Source organism: Tiliqua scincoides, chromosome 2 (assembly GCF_035046505.1).
Source record: "Tiliqua scincoides isolate rTilSci1 chromosome 2, rTilSci1.hap2, whole genome shotgun sequence".
Lineage (NCBI taxonomy): Eukaryota > Metazoa > Chordata > Lepidosauria > Squamata > Scincidae > Tiliqua > Tiliqua scincoides.
In genome coordinates this window covers 135,763,036-135,785,860 of record NC_089822.1, presented here as the reverse complement: position 1 = coordinate 135,785,860, position 22,825 = coordinate 135,763,036, and the positions used below count along the sequence as shown (strand labels likewise).

Genomic DNA, 22,825 nt, shown 5'->3' with positions numbered 1-22,825 from the left:
AAGGAGCACAAAAAGAGCACAGGCAAATGCATAGGACGCTATAGGAGGGGACCAGAAATCTCTGGTGGAACTTACCTCATCAAGAACCCCCCCCCCCCCATTACTGTTCAAGCTGGCAGATTAGAGCCTCAAAACAAAATGGTGGTAGCAGTGCCATGAAAATTGTTTCTCTGTGCAGCATAGAGCTTAGCATTCTGAAGGTCAGATTGAAAACATGACATCACTGCTAATCATCCAGAGATGGTATCATGACAATATGCCACACAGGAAGAGAAGCTGTCTGCAGACCAGCATGGATCACTTACAGGGAATATAAACTATGAAGTACCTGAGGTCAGGATACAACCTGATGCCCTCTGGTTCTTGTTTCAACATTAAGGCCAATCCTACTATAAGTTAAGTCACAAGCAGTAAACTTTCTAAAGGGTCCATGCTGGAGTCCTGGAACATTTCTAGATGCATGGCAATGATGTCATATGTCATAGGACTTTTGAGATTTTTGAGTTTCTAGCTTTGTTTCCCTGGGCTTTGAGCTGCACCATTGCACAGTTTAAAGGGAGTGCTTCCTTTTCAAACCATTTTTGGTGCTTTCCACATCAAGTCACTGATACGTGCTTTACGGTGTAATGCAGTGGTTCTCAACCTGGTGGGTCACGACCCACCAGTTAGTGTAAAGGTTTCCCTGTCCCTTTAAGGGGCAGGGGAAGGGGAGAGGTAGGGAATCGATCCCCAGGATCGTGTCCGTTTAGGGGGGTGCTTGTCACTTACTTTTAGAAGGCAGGGCTGCAGGAGGTGCGGGAAGCCTTGCGCAGCCCTGCACAGCGCTCCCCAAGGCTTGGAACTTTCAATGAAAGCGGGTGCAAAGCACCTCCTATAAAACAGAAGTGCTTTGCACCCATTTTCAGTGAAAGTTCCAAGTCTTGGGGAGCGCTGTGCAAGGCTTCCCGCATCTCCTGCAGCCCTGCCTTCTAAAAGTAAGTGACAAGCACCCCCCCTCACCCCTCCTTAGCAGCTAGATCCTGGGGATTGTGTTGCTGCCCTAGCCCCTCCCCCACAAAGACTTACTGAGGGAGTAAAGCTCCCTCAAAGTTTGAGTACCACTGGTGTAATGTAAAATGTAATTAAGAATAGTGAATGCAATTGTCTGGCCCATCTACACTAGATCCCCACATGATGAATTGCTTTAATTTTTCCTGACAAAAAGGGAATTAGTACCCATTTCAACCACCGCCTGGACTGCTTCAGTTATACTTAGGATCAATATATTTAAGGAGTCTGGATCATGAATTTTAGAAATGTACTTTCTACTCATGTCACTCCATTTTGATCAATAAGTGGGTTTAAACAGACTTTCCTCTGTCACTTATTTTGTAGACAAAGCCATTTCCATCTAGACAAAGTTTGTATCTCTTTAAAGGTGGCTTTTATTATTTCCTTCTAACAGGTATTTCAATTTCCCATAGCACCTTGGCAATGTCAAAAACAAATAGAAATACATGTATAATTTTAACAATTGAAGCATGAACCTACTTCACAGAATTATGTCATCTTAGACAGCTTTGACAACAGGAATAAACCAAACTGACAAAGTAGAAAAAGCTAGATAGTAATTTTGTTTTTAAACTAAATTCCTGTTACTTTGAAAAGCAAGACTAGAAATATCACAGGGAATTCAAAACTTTTCTGGAAGTCATGGTCCAGTAACTTAACTTCAAAACATGAGCCATTTTTGCAACTAACTGCTTACATTTGAAATATCTTCAAGGGGGAAATGTTATCCATGACTGAATTTTCATAAAAATAAACATCTCTAGCTACTAAATACAAAACATTGTTAAAGTTGTTACATGTTAGTTTGAAGACTGATTTTTTCAGAAAGAAGCTTGTCTGATAAACTCCCATTTCAAATTCTCTGAAATACACATGAATATGTTCATCTGATTTATTCCAGAGACTAGGCTGAAGATCCAACCAACCTTCATAAAACAAAACAAAAAAAAATCAAATGCACCATCCTAAAGGAAGCCCATACTATGTAATAACTATTCACGTACACACACACACACATACACACACAAATAAGAGCATGATAGACCATTAAAGATTAATGGTGACAATCTTGTGTTTCAGAAGGAAATATCAAAAGTTAAAGAAAAAACCTATTGCATATTTCTTGTAACAATTTACAAAAGTTTAAGCAATCCCCACCCTGAAGTGCATTTCTGTTGCATCTTTTCTGTATACAATGCTGCATTTTACAAATTGAAAATAATCTGTACACATGTAGCAGATATTTTATCCCATGTGAATATTCACTTGGGTTACAGTCAAGAGTGGATATAGTCAGACATTTTAAACTGATATTGACGAAGTAGTAAGGCCATAGCTAGTTAAACTACAGTAAAGCATTGCTTAAGTCACTTAATTGCTACTGATCCGCTCCAGTTTCATCTTTTTCATCAATAAGATGGCTTTTAACCTACTGCTAGAACTGCCATCACTCTGTCAAACTAATTTAAAAACAACTTTAAAAAAGAAAAAGAAAGCAAGCAGGAATGTAAAATCCAAGCAAACACACAATATCCCCTTTTTATCTTCCACAGCGAAAGTACAATAGTGTGACCCAGTTATTCACCAATTCTTAATATAAAAGGGGAGAACACCTGGATTTAAAAAAAAAAAAGCACACACACCAAAAATTCATAAAAGAATGAGTTCAGAAACTACTTATTACTTTGCCTTCATGGGTATGGTTAAACTTGCAAGGACAGAAGGCATGTGCATCCAGTGACAACTTAAGAAAACTGGTAACCAGGGTTTAAGGACAATTTTGACAATGATGTTTCACAGATGAAACACAAACACTAGCTTAATCTCTAGTAATCTAGTATTTACCAGGAGAAATGTTTGTTGGGATAGATTTGCCACTACAAGCTATATGGGTTTATATTTTCACATTTCTCCAATGCGGTTTCTGGTAGACAGTAAACAATGCTTCACCTGTCCATCAGCCTTAGAAATGATGATTTGCCCATCTGCACTTTAATGTAAAACTAATCAGAAAACCACCACCATGTTGCACATTCTTATAATAAAACAGTGGAACTGTCTTAGTAGTGAACATACGGTAGTTCCCAAGGTGTTATTCTTTCTCACTTCCAGAATAGAGTGGGAAGGCTGACTGATGGGACCCAAGAATAAGCAAAAGCAATAGCTAGCCTAGCTGTTTTTAACCATGCAGTAACTTCCGGAAGAGTTAACAGCATACAACATTTTTCTTTTTTCTTTTTTTTTTTTTTGTAGTAGTTGTATTTACTTGGTTATTCCCTCTAAACCTAGGAGTTTAGACAACCACAGAAACAGATGGAGGTGGGGGGGGAGAAAAGGATGCTATGTTAAATTGAGCAAATAGTTATGAAATACTTCAGTTATAATAAGCCCCCTTGGCCAGTAATTTTACATTGGAAACAGCTGTTTTATACATTTAAACACATACATTGCACAAGAGCCGTTACCTGTTGTGGGAAAAGTATGCACACACATACATCCAAGATGTAAACTACATCCCCTTCCAAATGTTAAGCTTTCTGCCTCACAAGAAAAGGGAGAGCTGTAACCGCTTTAACATCCAATAAAGCAAAAGGTTACATTTTAAATTATTCTGCTTTTGAATACAAGATTCCACCCAAACACTGACACATACAGGGTTAGATTTTACACACTTGCATTGCCAGGTTACTTATTTTCACTAGCCACTTCCAAAAGAACTACATTCTTTCTGAACTGCAACCAAATTTCTCTTTGAGAACTCCATATAGCTACTGTTATTCAAATACATATTAAATTTGCAATGACACAGTGCATGTCTACCCTAAGTATTTCTGTTGCTGTTCAACAGATAATTTTTTTTCAAGTGCAGTAATTAGATACACAATCATTTTAAAAACTGTTTTTGAAGTAGTCTTCCATACATTTTGGAGAGTTCTTAACACTTTCAATGTTTTCACCTTTTGTGGGCTATGTCCAGCCAATATAGCACTAATGAGTAAATCAAAGTGAATTTGTATTTGTGTTAACAGACGTGATCAATGATTTGTGTAAATTTAAAGACTGTCAAATCCAGCACAGGTAGTTTAAAATGAGTAATGATTAATAACATGTAGAAAAAGAATATCAACTGCCTAAGTACACATACACTTTTCAATCAAATCAAAAAAGTGATTGCCAAGCTGAATAATAAGTTAGAGAAATGACAAATCTGACTTTATATATATATATATATATATACTTATAAAAATAGATATGAGTGTTCTCAAAGCCATCAATAGAGAATGTCTACTGAGTAAGAAATTGCCAAGGGTTATCTGGCTAAGAAATCAGAAGATGAACATTTCACAGTTAATTATTTATCTGCCACTGACGTTTTTAAAGTCATCGCTAGCATATACAAACTAAGATGTTTGGTAGTATCTCACAACGGAGTTTTCCAGTGTTCACAACTAACAACTTTAGATTTGTATACTTGCTATTAACTAAACAGGTACACTTTGTTGCTGCAAAATACTTTCCCCTAACACTTTAATACAGAACCTTGAACCCTAGCGTGTAGATTTTGGCAGATTAACATGTTGTTTTCCTATTTCTTTTTACTTACTACAGTTACCAGCTTGTAAATCAGAATGCCTTGTTACACAACAATGTTGTTAAGCTAGTTAACGTAAAGCTATGTAAAAGTCCTCTCCAATATTCTCCAAGCTAACTTAAAAATGTTCATGACTATCAGCTTGGACAAATGGAGAAGTTTAAGAGTTACCAAACTTGCTGTCAAAAAAAAAGTCTCACCACTACAGAAACCTGATTTCCATTATAGTACGAAGTGCCTTTGAGTAAAAAGAGCTTTCTGAGTACACCAGTGCAAGCCACTTTATAGAGGCCACACAAAGTAATCATAGTAAAGTCAGAGCTCCAACAGACTTGCCATGCTTCAAGAGAATTCAGCATATACAAGAGTTGAAAGTCCAGGTTCATCAGATGTGATACCAAGAAAATGTTTACTGTGCAGTTTTCACTTTTCCTGTATTAAACCTGCATCAGCACTGGAACACAACTTCCAGCTAGATGTGCATAATTCTGTAATAAAGATTAGAGAAAATACTAAAGCAGTAAGGAAAAGTAATATAATGCAGCTCCTAAATAGAAAAAAGCAAGAATAAATTAAAACCTTGTCCACTATTCTTGTTTACTAATCTTGCTGTTCGCATACTCCAAGTAAAATCATATATGTTTTAAAACTTGACCAAACTTATTAAGGTCAAAGACTACATTTCCATAACACAAAATACTACAGTAGTACATTCAGTTATCATCAGTGACTAAATCATGACATAACAAGTATGTGGCTACACTCATTCATACTGACCAAGCATGTCAGTTTTGGGGCTGATTTGTAATGCAAGGCCATTAATGGCATACACATCATCCTACAAGCCATACATTAAATAGATTTTAAAAAGTAATTTATAACTTTTACACAAATGCTTTCCCCCCCCCCAAAAAAATATTCTTTTGCCCCCTCTCTGCTAATGTATCTGTTCCTCAGCTTCAACAAGCTAATTCATATCCCCAGAACAGATTTCAGGCAGGAAACCCGCTGCAAATTAAAAACAAAAAAAATTACAAAAATTATAATCTTTATCATATTTATATTGATTCAATTCCTCCAGCATTTTTATATCACTTAGAGATGAATGTTGGGACCCCTTCATGCTTTCTTTCTCATGGCAAACCCTGTGCTCTTGAATTCAGCATCTATTATTTCCATTTGTAAATTTTCTCAGTCAGCCAGTTTCTTTTCCACTGCTTGAGTCAATAGTTCCAATTAAATAAAAAGTTTGATCAGTTTTCCTTTGGTGATCGCGGTGGCACGTACTGTTCTTTGCCAACACGCCGAGGCGCTCCCTGAGGAGAAGACCTACGTCCACACTGGCGCCTCTGTTCCCTGATTTTTCCTGCAGCTCCCTTCGGAGGCCCATTGCTTCTGAAGACAGGAAAGTCTTTCACACGCCCTTCAGGTTTTTCATGTGCCTTCTCTCCAGACTTCTCATGGGTGCCATTTTCTTCTGTTTTGGCAGGGGAGGTAACATTGGTACGCAGCTCCCTAAGTGGCTGAAGAGGAGCTGGCTCTTTTGGGGGCTTCTGGCAGACTTCCGCATAACTGAGTTTGCGGGGTTCCTTTGGGTGTCAAAAGAGAAGAATTTTGTTGCATCAAAACACAAGATAAAGGACAATGCTATGGAACACTCTGGAAATTGAATACAACCATCTTTACCCAATACTGTTCTCAAATTACTTTTCTTTAAAAGCAAAAGATAAAGTAAATGTTATGTAAAAAATAACTGCTCTACCGTCTCCTCCAACCAATACATACTGCAGATTTAATTCAGGGTACTGATGGAAATTGCCAAATGACACAAAGCATTTCATATCAAAAGCTTGATAAGCCACTGAAAGCAGATGCCCTTACCTGCACTGTCACAGTAGGCATGACATTTACACTGGTTGAGGATGATGTGGTGTTCGTTCTGGGCGACTTTACAGCATTGAGGGGGCCTACAGATGAAGGTGGAGAAGTCTGGCTTGCAACCTCTTTCTGTGCATGAACCTCTTCTGGCTTCTTATCTGGCTGAGTGGCACTGGTAATTCCAATTAAAAATTGACATTGTACCTTAAGAAACAGCCTTTTTTAAGGGTGAGATTTGTCCTGCCATCAAAACCAATTTCTCTCCAATAATATGGAAATCATTCAAACTCAACTACAGTTCCCCAGCAGAAGGTGCCCCCCCACCATCTATGTTGAACGAATCAAGCAAAACTTCAGCCCACTCCCACACAATTTGGTGTAATATCATCGGCGCCGCACATTTGTATTATCAAGCACTAGTTATTAGGTGAGCAACATATTTTTTTTGCAATGCTTTTATTTTAACAGGTTGAAAAGAGCTTAATAGAATGAACGTAAGCCACCATCTTCCTTTCCTTTGATCTTTTTGCCCTTCCGCTCAGCCATACAAGGAAACTTCCAGGCAGATAACTGTGTTTAGTACACTAAGAGCACAATCCAAAACTGTAGGCCAGTGCAAGTCTGTGAATGTGCCATAATACACACAATTCATGAGCCACATAGGCCGGTGCAAAGATGTGCTCTGGTCTCCCAAGGAAGCTGGTGAGGGGGGTGTGAGAGGGCGGAATGAGGGCATTTCAGGACAGGGGGAGAGCTGACTGGGCCCGGGAAGGGGGGTGGGACTACCCTGGGTGACATTGGTCGGAACCTAATACTCCCCTCCCCCAGCTAGCCTGGCATTACACCAAACTGCTTGAATTTGCACCAGTGATTTCACTGATGCAGATCTGAGTAGCCCCATGGGGTGGTTGTTGCACAACATGGAGTTGGGGGAGAATTATCTCCTTATTCAGAGTTGCACTGCAGCCACCTCAGTCTCTTCCTGGATACAGTGCAGGCCATTTGGCCTGCCTGTTCCAGCGCAGATTAGGATTGGGCTGCCCGGCACAATTGATGGTTGTTTGCTTGTCTTAAGGATGCTTGCTTTGAAAGCTTGAGAACCCAATTCAACACATCAACTGTTTGATTTAAACAATGAACCAAGCTGTTACCTGACAGAGAACTTTTCCAAACAAAATGGAACAAGGCATTCTGAGTAGCTGCACCTGCTAGATCATCTGCCTCCTTGATCAAGTGCAGGGGTGGCCAACTTTTCAGGTTTAGGGTTCCTGGACCTTTAACAATTGTATAAAAGAGGGAATTTCAGTAGATACAGCTTGTCATCTCACAGATGACAAGCTGCCCTCTTCTAAACAATTATTAAAGGTGTAGGAACACTAAACCTGAAAGAATGGCCACCCCTGCACTTGATCAAGGAGGTCCATCCCTCGGGGAGCGCATCTATGGCAGCTGTCCTGGGTCCCACACATGGAGCAGCCCAGCTGAGTGGCGCACTTCACTTCTCATCACCCTTTGTCACTGCTGAAAGCAAGTGCGAAATCAAGAAACCACTTCTGAAGTGGCAATAGAGAAGCAGGGGAAGGTTGGAGCTGGTCTGCAACCACTTCACCAGCAAAGCAATGGAGGCTGGGTAGAGTTGGAGAGAAGGGGGGACAATCCTATGCAGGTCTACTCAAAAGATAGTCTCATTTATTTCAATGGGACTTACTCTCATAAGTCTATGATTTAGCCTTTATCCACTAGAGCAGTGGTTCTCAAACTGGTGGGTCGTGACCCACCAGCTTGTGTAACAATGCCCCGTTCCCTTTAAGGGGTGGGGGCAGGGGGAAAGTAGCAAAGCGATCCCCAGGGTTGCACCCCTGTGGGGGGAGGGGAGCTATTTTTTAACAAACCATACATGCTCCCAGGGGATGTGGGGAGCCCTGCAGAGTGCTTGCAGGGCTCCCCGAGGCTTCTAAACAATGAAAGCTCCAAGCGCAATTAAACTGGAAGTGGAATTTCTGGTTTCGTCGCACTTGGAACTTGCACTGTTTAGAAGCCGCGGAGAGCCCTGCAAGCAATCCACAGGGCTCCCACCCCCTGGACTCTGGGAGCATGTACGGTTAAAAAATAGCCCCCCTCCCCCCACAGGGGTAAAATCCTGGGGATTGCCTTGCTGCACCCGCCCCCGCAAAGACTTACCCCAGGAGTAAATCTTGCAGGAAGTTTGAGAACCACTGCACTAAAAGGAAAGCAGCAAAGTTCTGACCTGTGTTAAAAATAATAATCACGCAATCTTCCACCACTTATGCCCTTTACATATCAATACACATCAAGGACTGCCACAGACTGAAGTCCTGTTGAATGCAGCCTCCTCTGATCTTATGTTTAACCAACTGGAAGATAAATTTATCCGAAAAGGCTACTTTTGTTTCCTACTTGGTGCTTTTGATATATACAGGTGTCCTCTGTGGACGCCTGCATCTGTGGGAGAAATTCCTCCCCCACCCTTCATGGATAGTGGAAACTTTGGATAAGGGGGAATCCTATCTCTGCACCCCCACACCCCATTACTTTGTTTATGTTCATTACCATCACCCAAAATGTCTCTTGCTTTAACCAAACAAGCAGGCACACAGCTGTTCAATTACTGTATGTCTCTTACTTTAACAGACAAGCAGGTAGGCTAAAAGGGAGAGCAAACATTACAGGAAACAGGAAGTCAAAGTTCACTCTCCTTCTAGCCTGCCTACTTGCCTGTTAAAGTAAGAGATATACAGTAATGGAAAGAAGTTGTGTGCCTGCTTGTTTGCTTAAACCAGGGGTGCCCAAACCCCGGCCCGCGGGCCACTTGCAGCCCCCAGGGGGTCCACCCACCTCCAATGGGCACTTGGCCCTCACCCCAGCCTGCGCTGGCCCACCGCGTGAGCTCCGCACCTTGCTTTCCCTTGCTGCCGCTGAGCTCAGTGGCAGCGATGGAAAGACAAGCCCAGCGCGCGTGCAGGGCCTTTTATAGTAGGAAGGTAACGTGAGACTTGCAGGTCTCAAGTTACTTCCCACTATAAAAGGCTTTGCACGCTTGCCTACTGGTCTCTTCTTTCTTGCCCATGGGCTGGGCTGTGCTGGGCTCAGCTCCATTTGGCTCAGTTCCCCTCCCCTCCCCTCCTGCAACCTGAGCCAGGGGAGGGCAGGAGAGAGAGAGAGATCCCGAGGGACGGGATCCCAGCCCAGCTCGCAGCACATCTCCCTCCTGAGGGAGGGAGGGCTGGTTGGCTGGTCAGCCGGCCAGGCAGGTAGGCAGCAGCACATGGGCAGGCAGGTAGGCATGCAGCTGGGCAAGCAGGCAGGCAGCCCAAGCAAACGAAGGAGGGAGGGCGAGGGGGCAGGTGAGCAGGCCGGTATATGTGTGTGAAAGTGTGGAAGATCCTCCCTCCATTTGTGTGTGTGTGTGCCCTTCCTCTTCCCTTGAGAAAAGGGCTGCTATCCAGTGTACGGTTTTTAAAAGGACCCCTAAATAAAACAACAACAACAACAACAAAAAAGCTATGCAGTCAGACAGCCAGCAGCAGGGTGGGGGCTATCCAGTGTTCTGCATCGAGTGCCACATGTATGATTATATGCCTCTGGGGCATAAGTCATGGGTGTGTCCTCGGTGCAAGGAGCTCCAGGGTCTCAGGGAACGTGTCCGCTCCCTTGAAGCCTTGGTGGCCGACCTGGAGAAGCGCAGGCAGCCAGAGGAGGACCGTGGGGAGACTTCCGGGAACGATCAGGCTTCGTCCCAACCTCAGGCGTGCAGCTCCTCGGCTGCCCGGGTGGGAAGTCTCAGGACTGGAGAACGTCATCCTGGAGAGGAGAGAAACAATCCCCTAGGGGGGATCCCTTCTCCAGGGGATGGGCCCGTATCCGAGTGCACTCGGGATACTCCTCGGCGGGAGGGGGGTCGGGGGCTTCTTGTAGTGGGGGATTCGATTATTAGAAACATAGAGAGGGGGGTTTGCGACGGATGTGAGGACCGCATGGTGACTTGCCTGCCTGGTGCGAAGGTTGCAGACATCACTTCTCGTCTAGACAGGTTAGTAGACAGTGCTGGGGGAGAGGTAGCGGCTGTGGTGCATGTCGGCACCAACGACGTGGGCAAGTGTAGCTGGGAGGTCCTGGAGGCCAAATTTAGGCTTTTAGGCAGGAAGCTGAAAGCCAGGACCTCAAAGGTAGCGTTCTCTGAAGTGCTACCTGTTCCACGCGCAGGGCCAGCTAGGCAGGCGGAGATCAGGGGTCTCAATGCGTGGATGAGACGGTGGCGTAGGGAGGAGGGGTTTAGATTCGTTAGGCACTGGGGAACGTTTTGGGACAAGCGGGGCCTGTACAAGAGGGACGGGCTCCATTTGAACCAGAATGGAACCAGACTGCTGGCGCATAACATTAAAAAGGTGGCAGAGCAGCTTTTAAACTGATCCCTGGGGGAAGGCCGACAGGAGCCGAGGGGCATCCGGTTCGGGACTCCTCATCCCTATGGGACGAGGATGGGGAGGTTAGAGAACAACAAGACAAAGGCAGGGTAGGAGAAGAAATTGGGAAAGGTAGGGTGATGGGATGTGATAGACGGTTTGGCACAATGAGAGGATGCGGGGACAAAGGAGCAAATAAGCAGCCCATCCTGGGGCATTCCGTGTATAAATGCTTTTATGCAAATGCCCGAAGTCTATGAGCAAAGGTGGGAGAACTGGAATGTCTGGTGACAAGGGAAAATATTGACATAGTGGGCATAACGGAAACCTGGTGGAATGCGGAGAATCAGTGGGATACCGCAATCCCGGGCTATAAACTCTACAGGAGGGACAGGCAGGGGCGTGTTGGAGGTGGGGTGGCCCTTTATGTTAAGGAAGGGATAGAATCCAGCAAAGTAGAGATTGAAGGTGGGTCCGACTCCACCGTAGAATCTCTGTGGGTTAAATTACCAGGCTTGTGCAGCGATGTAATACTGGGGGCGTGCTATCGTCCTCCAGACCAGAAATCGGATGGGGACCTTGAAATGAGGAAACAGATCAGGGAGGTGACAAGGAGGGACAGGGTTGTAATCATGGGGGACTTCAATTATCCTCATATTGACTGGGTCAATTTGTGTTCAGGTCACGATAAGGAAACCGGATTTCTTGACGTGCTAAATGACTGTGGCTTAGATCAGCTAGTCACGGAGCCCACCAGAGGACAGGTGACTCTGGATTTAATTTTGTGCGGTATGCAGGACCTGGTTAGAGATGTAAACGTTACTGAGCCATTGGGGAACAGTGATCATGCTGCGATCCGTTTTGACGTGCACGTTGGGGGAAGAATACCAGGCAAATCTCTCACAAAGACCCTTGACTTCCGACGGGCGGACTTCCCTCAAATGAGGAGGCTGGTTAGAAGGAGGTTGAAAGGGAGGGTAAAAAGAGTCCAATCTCTCCAGAGTACATGGAGGCTGCTTAAAACAACAGTAATAGAGGCCCAGCAGAGGTGTATATCGCAAAGAAAGAAGGGTTCCACTAAATCCAGGAGGGTGCCCGCATGGCTAACCAGCCAAGTTAGAGAGGCTGTGAAGGGCAAGGAAGCTTCCTTCCGTAAATGGAAGTCTTGCCCTAATGAGGAGAATAAAAAGGAACATAAACTGTGACAAAAGAAATGTAAGAAGGTGATATGGGAGGCCAAGAGAGACTATGAGGAACGCATGGCCAGCAACATTCAGGGGAATACTAAAAGCTTCTTCAAATATGTTAAAAGCAGGAAACCCGCCAGAGAAGCGGTTGGCCCTCTGGATGGTGAGGGAGGGAAAGGGGAGATAAAAGGAGACTTAGAGATGGCAGAGAAATTAAATGAGTTCTTTGCATCTGTCTTCACAGCAGAAGACCTCGGGCAGATACCGCTGCCCGAACGGCCCCTCCTAACCGAGGAGTTAAGTCAGATAGAGGTTAAAAGAGAAGATGTTTCAGACCTCAAGATTGGAGGATAGCAAATGTCACGCCTATTTTTAAAAAGGGAAAGAGGGGGGACCCGGGAAACTATAGGCCGGTCAGCCTAACATCCATACCGGGTAAGATGGTGGAATGCCTCATCAAAGATAGGATCTCAAAACACATAGACGAACAGGCCTTGCTGAGGGAGAGTCAGCATGGCTTCTGTAAGGGTAAGTCTTGCCTCATGAACCTTATAGAATTCTTTGAAAAGGTCAACAGGCATGTGAATGCGGGAGAACCCGTGGACATTATATATCTGGACTTTCAGAAGGCGTTTGACACGGTCCCTCACCAAAGGCTACTGAAAAAACTCCACAATCAGGGAATTAGAGGACAGGTCCTCTCGTGGATTGAGAACTGGTTGGAGGCCAGGAAGCAGAGAGTGGGTGTCAATGGGCAATTTTCACAATGGAGAGAGGTGAAAAGCGGTGTGCCCCAAGGATCTGTCCTGGGACCGGTGCTTTTCAACCTCTTCATAAATGACCTGGAGACAGGGTTGAGCAGTGAAGTGGCTAAGTTTGCAGACGACACCAAACTTTTCCGAGTGGTAAAGACCAGAAGTGATTGTGAGGAGCTCCAGAAGGATCTCTCCAGACTGGCAGAATGGGCAGCAAAATGGCAGATGCGCTTCAATGTCAGTAAGTGTAAAGTCATGCACATTGGGGCAAAAAATCAAAACTTTACATATAGGCTGATGGGTTCTGAGCTGTCTGTGACAGATCAGGAGAGAGATCTTGGGGTGGTGGTGGACAGGTCGATGAAAGTGTCGACCCAATGTGCGGCGGCAGTGAAGAAGGCCAATTCTATGCTTGGGATCATTAGGAAGGGTATTGAGAACAAAACTGCTAGTATTATAATGCCGTTGTACAAATCGATGGTAAGGCCACACCTGGAGTATTGTGTCCAGTTCTGGTCGCCGCATCTCAAAAAAGACATAGTGGATATGGAAAAGGTGCAAAAGAGAGCGACTAAGATGATTACGGGGCTGGGGCACCTTCCTTATGAGGAAAGGCTACGGCGGTTGGGCCTCTTCAGCCTAGAAAAGAGATGCTTGAGGGGGGACATGATTGAGACATACAAAATTATGCAGGGAATGGACAGAGTGGATAGGGAGATGCTCTTTACACTCTCACATAATACCAGAACCAGGGGACATCCACTCAAATTGAGTGTTGGGCGGGTTAGGACAGACAAAAGAAAATATTTCTTTACTCAGCGTGTGGTCAGTCTGTGGAACTCCTTGCCACAGGATGTGGTGCTGGCGTCTAGCCTAGATGCCTTTAAAAGGGGATTGGACAAGTTTCTGGAGGAAAAATCCATTATGGGGTACAAGCCATGATGTGTATGCGCAACCTCCTGATTTTAGAAATGGGTTAAGTCAGAATGCCAGATGTAGGGGAGGGCACCAGGATGAGGTCTCTTGTATCTGGTGTGCTCCCTGGGGCATTTGGTGGGCCGCTGTGAGATACAGGAAGCTGGACTAGATGGGCCTATGGCCTGATCCAGTGGGGCTGTTCTTATGTTCTTGTGTGTGTGTGGGGGGGGGGATCATAAACTGGCATGAAGATCCCCCCCTTATTAGGGTGAATGGGATCATAAACTGGCATGAAAATCCAGCCCCCCTTATTAGAGTGAATGGGATAATAAACAGGCATGAAGATCCCCCCCCTTATTAGGGTGAATGGGATCATAAACTGGCATGAAGATCCCCCCCCCCCCTTGTTAGGGTGAATGTTATCATAAACTGGCATGAAGATTCCCCCCCCCTTATTAGGGTGAATGGGATCATAAACTGGCATGAAGATTTCCCCCCTCCCCCATTAGGGTGAATGGAATCATAAACTGGATTGAATTCATTCATTCATTTTCCGTCTCCAATATATTCATTTATGTAAATTTATTCAAATTTGAAATGTAAATTAATTCTTTTTTTGTCTTCCAGCCCCCAACACAGTGTCAGAGAGATGTTGTGGCCCTCCTGCAAAAAAACGTTGAGCACCCCTGGCTTAAACAAAGACATTTCACATGACTGTAACAAACATAAAAGTAATGGATACAGGATGTGTGGGGAATAATAGTAATAATAATACAGGTATTTATATACCGCCTTTCTTGGTCGTGAGATTTCTCCTCAGACTTTAATTCAAGGCTGTTTACATAGGCAGGCTGTTTAAATCCCTGTAGGGATTTTTACAATTAAAGAAAGGTTCTATCTTTCAAGAACCACACAACATTTCAGATGGAACTTTTGCAGTCTATATCACTTTCTGGCCTCCTCCCACACAGGCTGACAAGCAGCTCCTTCCAAAGAGCAGGTGGAATAACTCGGCTCAACTTGTCAGCTGCTTCAAGGTCTCACCCTTCATGGTGCCGGTAGCCTCGAACTGACGACCTGCAGATGTTATCTTCAGGCAAGTGGAGGCTCAACCCTCTAGACCAGACCTCCTGCCCAGATTTAGAGTGCTTTAATTGGTATTTTATATTTCAATTTTTAGTAGTTATTTTGTTTATTTTATTAGTTGGGTTAGTTATTTGAATATATATTTAAAATTTCAATGAAGGGAAGAGTGTTTCTATTATTATTAGGGAATTAATGAGCTCAAATTTATTGTTAGTTTGAATTTTGAGATTTCTGACCTGGTATTTACTCTCTCTGGTCATAATGTGGTCACATGGCTGTGTTACCCAGGGCCACACACCCTTCTAGGGACAGCCCTGACCTCAAGACTAGAAAAGTCTATCTGGGCCATCTGTTTTATTAAAACTTTCACTATTAAAAAAATCTCTCTTGAAGAAAGCTTTTAATGGCTGTTATTGATTCTGGTTGATATTAATGTCATTTGCTTAACTGGTGGCAGGTTTTTATGTCATTTGCTATTTCATGAATTTATGCTATTTTATGTTTTTATTATACATTGCTTTGAATGCGACACTGGCAGAAAATGATGCAAGTAATATTACTAAGACTCAGGAAATAAAATTTGCACTTCCCTTGCAATGTAGTTAACTAGTTAGAAGTATGTCACTGCAAGACCACTCCATACCTTAATCCGGGAACATCAATTCCACAGGGAGAACTGGCACTCAGGACAGGTTGAACAGTCCTTTGGCCGTCTTCTTCCTGAGTAGATACTAGACAACTGACTGGCAATTCTTTGTTTTCCTAGAAGAAGAATGAGAATGTTTGCAAGATGAACGACCTAGAACAAGAGCTTGCATGAGTCATCACAGACAAAGTGGTGACCAGAAGAAAAGTTACTCTACTGACTGATGTAGGAATTAATTGCATACAAGGGTGCTGTCACGCCTCGGGGTCAGTGGCCCCCCTTTTAGCTTGGAACACCATTAGGCTGGGGGCCCACTGTCTTCCAAGAGAGGGGGATCCCAAGAGCATCCCTCAAATGCAACCCTATCAGGATGAGGTTGCTTGAGGGACCTCTAACCAATCCCCGGGAGAGGGGGGTTGTGCCATCCTTTCTCCTCTTCCCGGTGGTTGCAGCCCTCGGACAGGTCAGGCAGGTGGCTGTTGCCTTCACAGCCTCCTGCCTCTCTGTACTGTTCTGCCGTCATCACTGTTCCCCGGTTTATGGGACCAGCCTGCCCTACTTGGTTTCACCCCTTCCTCTCCAGAGGAGTCATAAAGGGAACCCAGCCCAATTCCCCAATCCTTCCCTGGTGGCCAGCAGTGCCTCCCTCCACCACCAACTCTGGCCTCCCAGCACCCTCCCCCCTTGCCTGCATCACTGTGAGGTGCCTCCTGCTGCACATTGCACTAGGGAGGTCCCCACCTCTGTCCTTCATGGGGTCTCCCGGTTGTTTCCCCTCTGGTGGGAGCAACCTGGGGTTACAGATCAGTGGTGGGCGCTAGCCCGCCGGATTGCTAGCCTCCAACGTCGGCAGCTGAGGACACCCCAGAAAGCCATGGGGCACCCCAACGTTCCCCTGCTGGCAAGGGGAAGATGCCCCAGGCGATCACGCCTCAGCTGGATGTCTCCGGCCAGGTGGCAGCAATCACTCCCCCTTGGATGGGGTTTGCTGAGAGCAAATCCCAGCCAGCCACACACCCCCGTGGAGGGGCCACTGTCTGCCTGCCCCTGACATGGTGTGCCCCCCAGCACCTGTTGACTCAGGAGAGGCACTGGGAGGCCAGGCATCCACCTCATGCCAGGCAACCTGGGGGCTCCCCTGTCTCCCTCCTGTGGCACCCCCACCACTGAAGCCTGCTTTCGCGGTAAGCTGGGGACTGGGGCTACGGACAGATCTGACAGGTGTATTACAAGTCCACCAGAAAGCTGTTAAAACAGCAATACTTGCTTTAGTGAGGATATGATAAACCCTGAATCTCTGCCTCAGAAGCCATATTCCCCACCACAGATTGTACTGATATAGGGCCCTGGGTGCAGTTGCGCTGCCTATTTTATGTACATAAAGTCTTTATTTAGTTTATCTTTCTGTAGATCATTTTTCTTTTAACATGTCCAACTCCCCTATTTTAAAAATTGAAAACCACTAATAGAACTTAAATCATGACCTATCTTTACAGCATGTATTTATATATGACGTATAGTCAAACACTTCAACGTCAATAGAAATAGACTCAAGAACACTGAAACTTGTACCTTTTCTTTGCTTATTCCTTTAACGACATCTGACATCCTACCCTCCAGGACAGCGTCTCCTTGAGTTTTTATCATACTACCAGGCAAGGGAGGAAAGTTTGAGGCTAGCAAGTCAAACTTTGGTGTCGAAGACTTGGTTTCAACTGAAGGCTGAGATCGCTACAAGAATAGACATCATATTAACATACTCTACAAGAAAAGCATATTGTGTCATACTCTTATCAAATTCTTAAAGCAGACTTCTCCCCAACCTGGCACGCTAAATTTCAGCAATAGAATAAGAATATAACTAAGAAAAACTACAAAATGATATCAAGATAAAAATCACACACCAATAGTTAGACGACTATATATTCACTGAAAACTCAAAGTAGTTTATCTTTGGAAGCCAATGTGGATGCATACAACCCAGACTATTGAAGCAAAATTTCAATAGGCAGATAGAAAGGAGACTTGTTCTAAGCAGTACTTTGGAAATCAGCGTATCTCCTTTGGACACATGGTAAGACAAGCAACGGCTTACATTACAGTTCCAATATCTTTTGCAAGAAAATCAAGAGGTACTTACGGAAAGTTTATCATCTTCTCGTCTTCTCCGACCTCTGAAAATGTTCTTCCTGTAAGGCAGCAAAGAGAAGTTGCAGTGAGCGCATGCTCTACCAATAGTAGCCTACATGCTGCTTAAGCTAACAAGGACTGACTGATGCGATCAAATATCTACTCATGATTTTTCCAAGTATTTTGTTGAAGTTTGCCCAGTTGGGGTAGGGGGATAGGGGCACTGTACCTCAGTGAAAGCATTAGTGTGTTGCATGAAGCAGATCCCAGGTTAACCCATTTCTACCCAGCCGACAGGTGTACACATTTGATCCCTGTTGCATATATATTGGGTAGAAATGGCTCAAAATATCCACAAATTAATTTAACTCCAAAGGTGTGGTAGCTGAGTGGTTAAAAATGCTGGTCTGGAAGGTTAGGAGCCCAGGCGTTCGAGGCCCCGGTGCTGTGGAACAGGGTGAGCTCCTGTTACTTGCCTCAGCTCCTGCCAACCTAGCAGTTCAAAAGCATGTAAATGCAAGTAGATAAATAGGTATCACTTCGGTGGGAAAGTTAACGGCATTCCGTGCGCTTCGGTGTTTAGTCATGCTGGCCACATGATCACGGAAGGTGTCTCTCAGACAACGCTGTCTCCCCTGGCTTAGAAACGGAGATGAGCACCGCTGCCTAGAGTCGTATACGGCTGTGCACAGGAAATCTGTGCAGGGGAAACCTTTACCTTAATTCTCTAACTAAAGGAACTTGGTCACAGGGCTTGGGGGAGACCTCTGTCAGACATTCTAGAGAATCAGTGTCAGTCACATTAGACAATATGGGTTAGAAAAAAAATGATCTGGCTCAGCATAAAGCAGTTCATCAAAGAAGAAATAGTGAAATACACTTTAAGTCTTAGTCCTTACCTGCCCCTGCCCATGCCATAGTCTCCATTTTGCTCTATCTGAGAAACAGAGGAATCCTTCGGTGAATAGCTTTGCTCTTGGTGTCCCGATAATGTATTTGTTTGCCGATCTGTTTGAAAGTTCCTTGAGCTGGCTCTGTGCAATTGTCCATCCCCTGCCACCATACTGACTGCAGATGTTACTTCTGCAGAGTGTTCAGAACTATTTGACAACCGAAAATGAGGCTTCACACTGTAGGATGTACAAAATGGACAAACATAACTCCCAACAGGACAAAGACATGCTCCCATCTCCATAAACTAATCCAAATTTTCTCTAACCCCATCAGTACAGTGATTATTTTCTCTTAATTGTGACAAGACCAATGTACATTGGCTAACAGGTTCACATATGTGAACTAAAAGAATATGATTTTCCATATCAATCGGTACAAAATAAATCTATTTGTCTCTGAATTTATATTGGAGTTGGACTGCACCACCTTTTGAAGCTCCCCACTAAGTTGAAGAAAGCAAATTACAAATGCAGATGCTATGATGCTTTAGGCACGAACATGTTTAGAAAGGTCACCAGCAACTACATACAACCTATGTATAGGTCAGCCCTCGGTATCTGGGGGGGTTCTATTCCCAGAAGCCTGTGGATGCCAAAATCAGCAGATTTGGGCCCTTAAAAGGTTTGAATGCAATCAGAGCTGTGCTCTGGTCATGTCAGAAGGTTGTTCTGAGACCCACAGAGGCAGTGTGCATCCACCCGTGGCCTCTGTGGGCCTTAAAATGCCCATTTCAAGCAAAAAAAAAAAAAGCAACTGGTTTCTCCGAGAAACTACAAGCTACCTTTATATACCTTTAAAAGGCATTCTGAGGGCCAGGGAAGCCCATATCTCCCAGACCACCTCAGACAGGGAGGTCTGGCAGAGGGAGTCAGAACACCAACAGAATCCCAGTCCTAGTGACACAACAGGTATGTTCAATGTTACACAACTACTGATCAGGGTAATAACGCATCCTGAGGGAAACATCCTTGTAATAGCTTCAAGAATTAAAGGCAAGTCTAGCTTGCACAAAGATCCAACAAATATATGCTAGAAAATGCAAAAGAAAAAAAAAAGGCTAAGTATATAACCCACACAGGTGTGCATTGCTAAATGACTGAGATACATTTTCCAATTCCCATTGTTAAGCAATTCTGTCAATGTGTGGACTTTCAGTCTACTGCATTACATTCTAATCTAATCAATTTCACTAGTCAATATAGATGCTGTACTGCAGCGGTTCTCAAACCTTTTGCACCAGGACCCACTTTTCAGAATGGTAATCTGACCGGGACCCACCAGAAGTGATGTCATTAACCTGGAAGTGACATCAAGCAGGAAGTGCTTCCCTGAGAATGCAGTAAACACTGAAATTGCACCATTTTCCCTAGGTAGGTCAGCTATAAATAATTAAATCAAAATTATAAATATTAAAGTAAAACAAATAAGGGAAGATGACATGGGTAAGCCAGCCCTGTTCCATCAAGTGAATTCTCTATGGAGACTGCCTGCAATAACCTCAAAAGATAATCCCCCCAAATTACAATAACCCCCCCCCCCAAATTAATGTGCCAGTTCAATTTATATACTTACATTTAAACCAGTTCAGTATGATTTGGGACAAAATAAGTTTTAAATCCAACATGATTTTTGTTTGGCTAGACTGAGGTTCAAAGTTTCCCTCTAAACAGCATTAAAACCTCAAGGTGATGAGGAGAGGAAAAGATGCTTCATTGGGGGTGGGGGGGAAGAGACTAGAAAAGACAGCAACCCATTTCAATAAAGCAGTGGTTCCCAAATCACCAGAACTCACTTTTTATACAGGCAAACTATTAGGACCCACCTAGTTTTGAGAGACTAAAAGAAAAAATTCAACTTTACCAGCTGAAGCTGCTGTTTTTATCCTTTTTATGGTGGGGTGCTCCTGGTGACTTTTGGAGCATCTGTCAAGTTCCACATTTAGCAAATAAGAACTATTCTTGTGGCCTTGCATTCCCGTTTGCATGATCTTTGGTACACGCCAATGGACATTTGCTTACTCATGAGTAAATATGACTGCATAGCTTAGTTTCACTTTCTATAGGGCTCAATACATTCATCAGCTTGAAGGGAGGGACTTCCTTCCCTAGTGTATTTTGGTGGCTGAGTTTATCGCATTGGGATCATTATGGTCGTGCTGGATTCCTCTCGGCCTGCCCTTCGCAATGGATCAAGGCAAGTTCATCTATTCAAGAATGAATGTGCACTGTGGCTCAGTCTCTCTTTCCATAAAGCTCCATGCATTTTCCTTCTCTGTATCAGCTTCACAACCCACCAACAATCAGGTCACAACCCACCAAATGAATGCAGTATAGCATCTATAGTGTCTTTGTAATTGAGTGAAATTGATTAGAATGTAATACAGTATGAGGTAACTGTAATTATGGGACTGCCACAATAAACGTGGTCAGTCCTTAAGCAGAATGTTGCTATGAGGCCCACACCTGTACTATACCAGGTGACAGCAAGCCAACATGGGCAAACAAGAGGCACTTTATATCATGGTGGGGCAGGGGAAGAACTGGTTAAGGAACTTTACTGCAGGACAAGGAATACAAACCTCATATTGGTTTTCCCCTATCCCAGCAATTTTCAACCTTTTTCATCTCATGGCATACTGACAAGGCACTAAAATTGTCAAGGCACACCATCAGGTTTTGCCAATTGACAAGGCACACCATGCTGCCAGTGGGGGGCTCACAACCCCATTGGCCTTACTAATAAATGATCTTCCCCCAAATTCCTGTGGCACACCTGTGGACCACTTGTGGCACACCAGTGTGCCACAGCACAGTGGTTGAAAATGGCTGCCCTATCCTATACTTCGCAATGTTACTTAAGCACTAATAAATTCAACCCTTAACAGAAAACTGTTATTGGCATAAGACTGTGTGATCTAAACTTTCATTCAGTTTCAAGTGAATGAGCAAGTTTGTTGCAATATTCCAATACCAACTCCATCAAGGCTGAAAACAGATTTATAAACCTGCTGGTATGACAGCTGCAGCAAGAGAGAATATCAGTTCTCACTAATCCATCAATTTCTTTCCAAGTAGGCTATCAAAGCCATCAAGTGACCTCCCAAAACAATGTGCTAAGAGGATACAGGATGCTTTAAGACTCACAGAGCCTCCTCTACAACAGACTGTAGTATAAATTACAGTACATGGGCAATAAACATATAAGCTCCCCAAAACACAAAAAAGAACTAAGACAGGGCACAGTTAAATACAGATAAGAAGAATATAAATTTTTCAACCCAAGTTTTAAGGTATGTGAGTCAGTCCTCAAATCTTAGCAGTCCTTGAGAAGACCACATGTTCTCAGCCTAAGTCAGTGGTTCCCAAACTTTTTCAACTGGCAACTCCCTTGACCTTCTGGGCCATTGGCCACAGCTCCCCATTAGGGTTACAATCTTATACACTGTATAGGGCAGTAGGTTTTCACAAAGATTCTACGACTTCCATGGCTGGTTTCTGCAGCTCCCCAGGGAGCCACAGCTCACATTTTGGGAACCACTAACAGAAAGACTGGGCCTTTCTCACATTTTGGGCCTAAATAGAAAGACTGCATAAGAACATAAGAACAGCCCCACTGGATCAGGCCATAGGCCCATCTAGTCCAGCTTCCTGTATCTCACAGCGGCCCACCAAATGCCCCAGGGAGCACACCAGATAACAAGAGACCTCATCCTGGTGCCCTCCCCTACATCTGGCATTCTGACTTAACCCATTTCTAAAATCAGGAGGTTGCGCATACACATCACGGCTTGTACCCCATAATGGATTTTTCCTCCAGAAACTTGTCCAATCCCCTTTTAAAGGCGTCTAGGCTAGACGCCAGCACCACATCCTGTGGCAAGGAGTTCCACAGACTGACCACACGCTGAGTAAAGAAATATTTTCTTTTGTCTGTCCTAACCCGCCCAACACTCAATTTGAGTGGATGTCCCCTGGTTCTGGTATTATGCGAGAGTGTAAAGAGCATCTCCCTATCCACTCTGTCCATTCCCTGCATAATTTTCTATGTCTCAATCATGTCCCCCCTCAAGCGCCTCTTTTCTAGGCTGAAGAGGCCCAAACACCATAGCCTTTCCTCATAAGCAAGGTGCCCCAGCCCGGTAATCATCTTAGTCGCTCTCTTTTGCACCTTTTCCATTTCCACTATGTCTTTTTTGAGATGCGGCG

The 22,825-nt window shown here is 44.2% G+C and overlaps 1 protein-coding gene across 8 annotated transcripts in view; it reads right to left on the bottom strand.

The window, feature by feature from the left end:
• Positions 1–1,400: 1,400 nt before the first annotated feature.
• The window catches only part of LARP4 (La ribonucleoprotein 4), a 55,598-nt gene continuing 34,173 nt past the window's right edge, over positions 1,401–22,825 (bottom strand). For all 8 annotated transcript variants that reach the window (XM_066614526.1, XM_066614530.1, XM_066614532.1 and 5 more), the window contains 6 exons: positions 18,566–18,796; positions 17,677–17,725; positions 17,109–17,267; positions 15,534–15,652; positions 6,524–6,692; positions 1,401–6,231 (listed from right to left, as the gene is read on the bottom strand). In XM_066614526.1, coding sequence (XP_066470623.1) covers positions 5,896–6,231; positions 6,524–6,692; positions 15,534–15,652; positions 17,109–17,267; positions 17,677–17,725; positions 18,566–18,796 — 1,063 coding nt within the window. In that variant the 3' untranslated portion in view covers positions 1,401–5,895. The remainder of the gene's footprint in view (positions 6,232–6,523; positions 6,693–15,533; positions 15,653–17,108; positions 17,268–17,676; positions 17,726–18,565; positions 18,797–22,825) is intronic.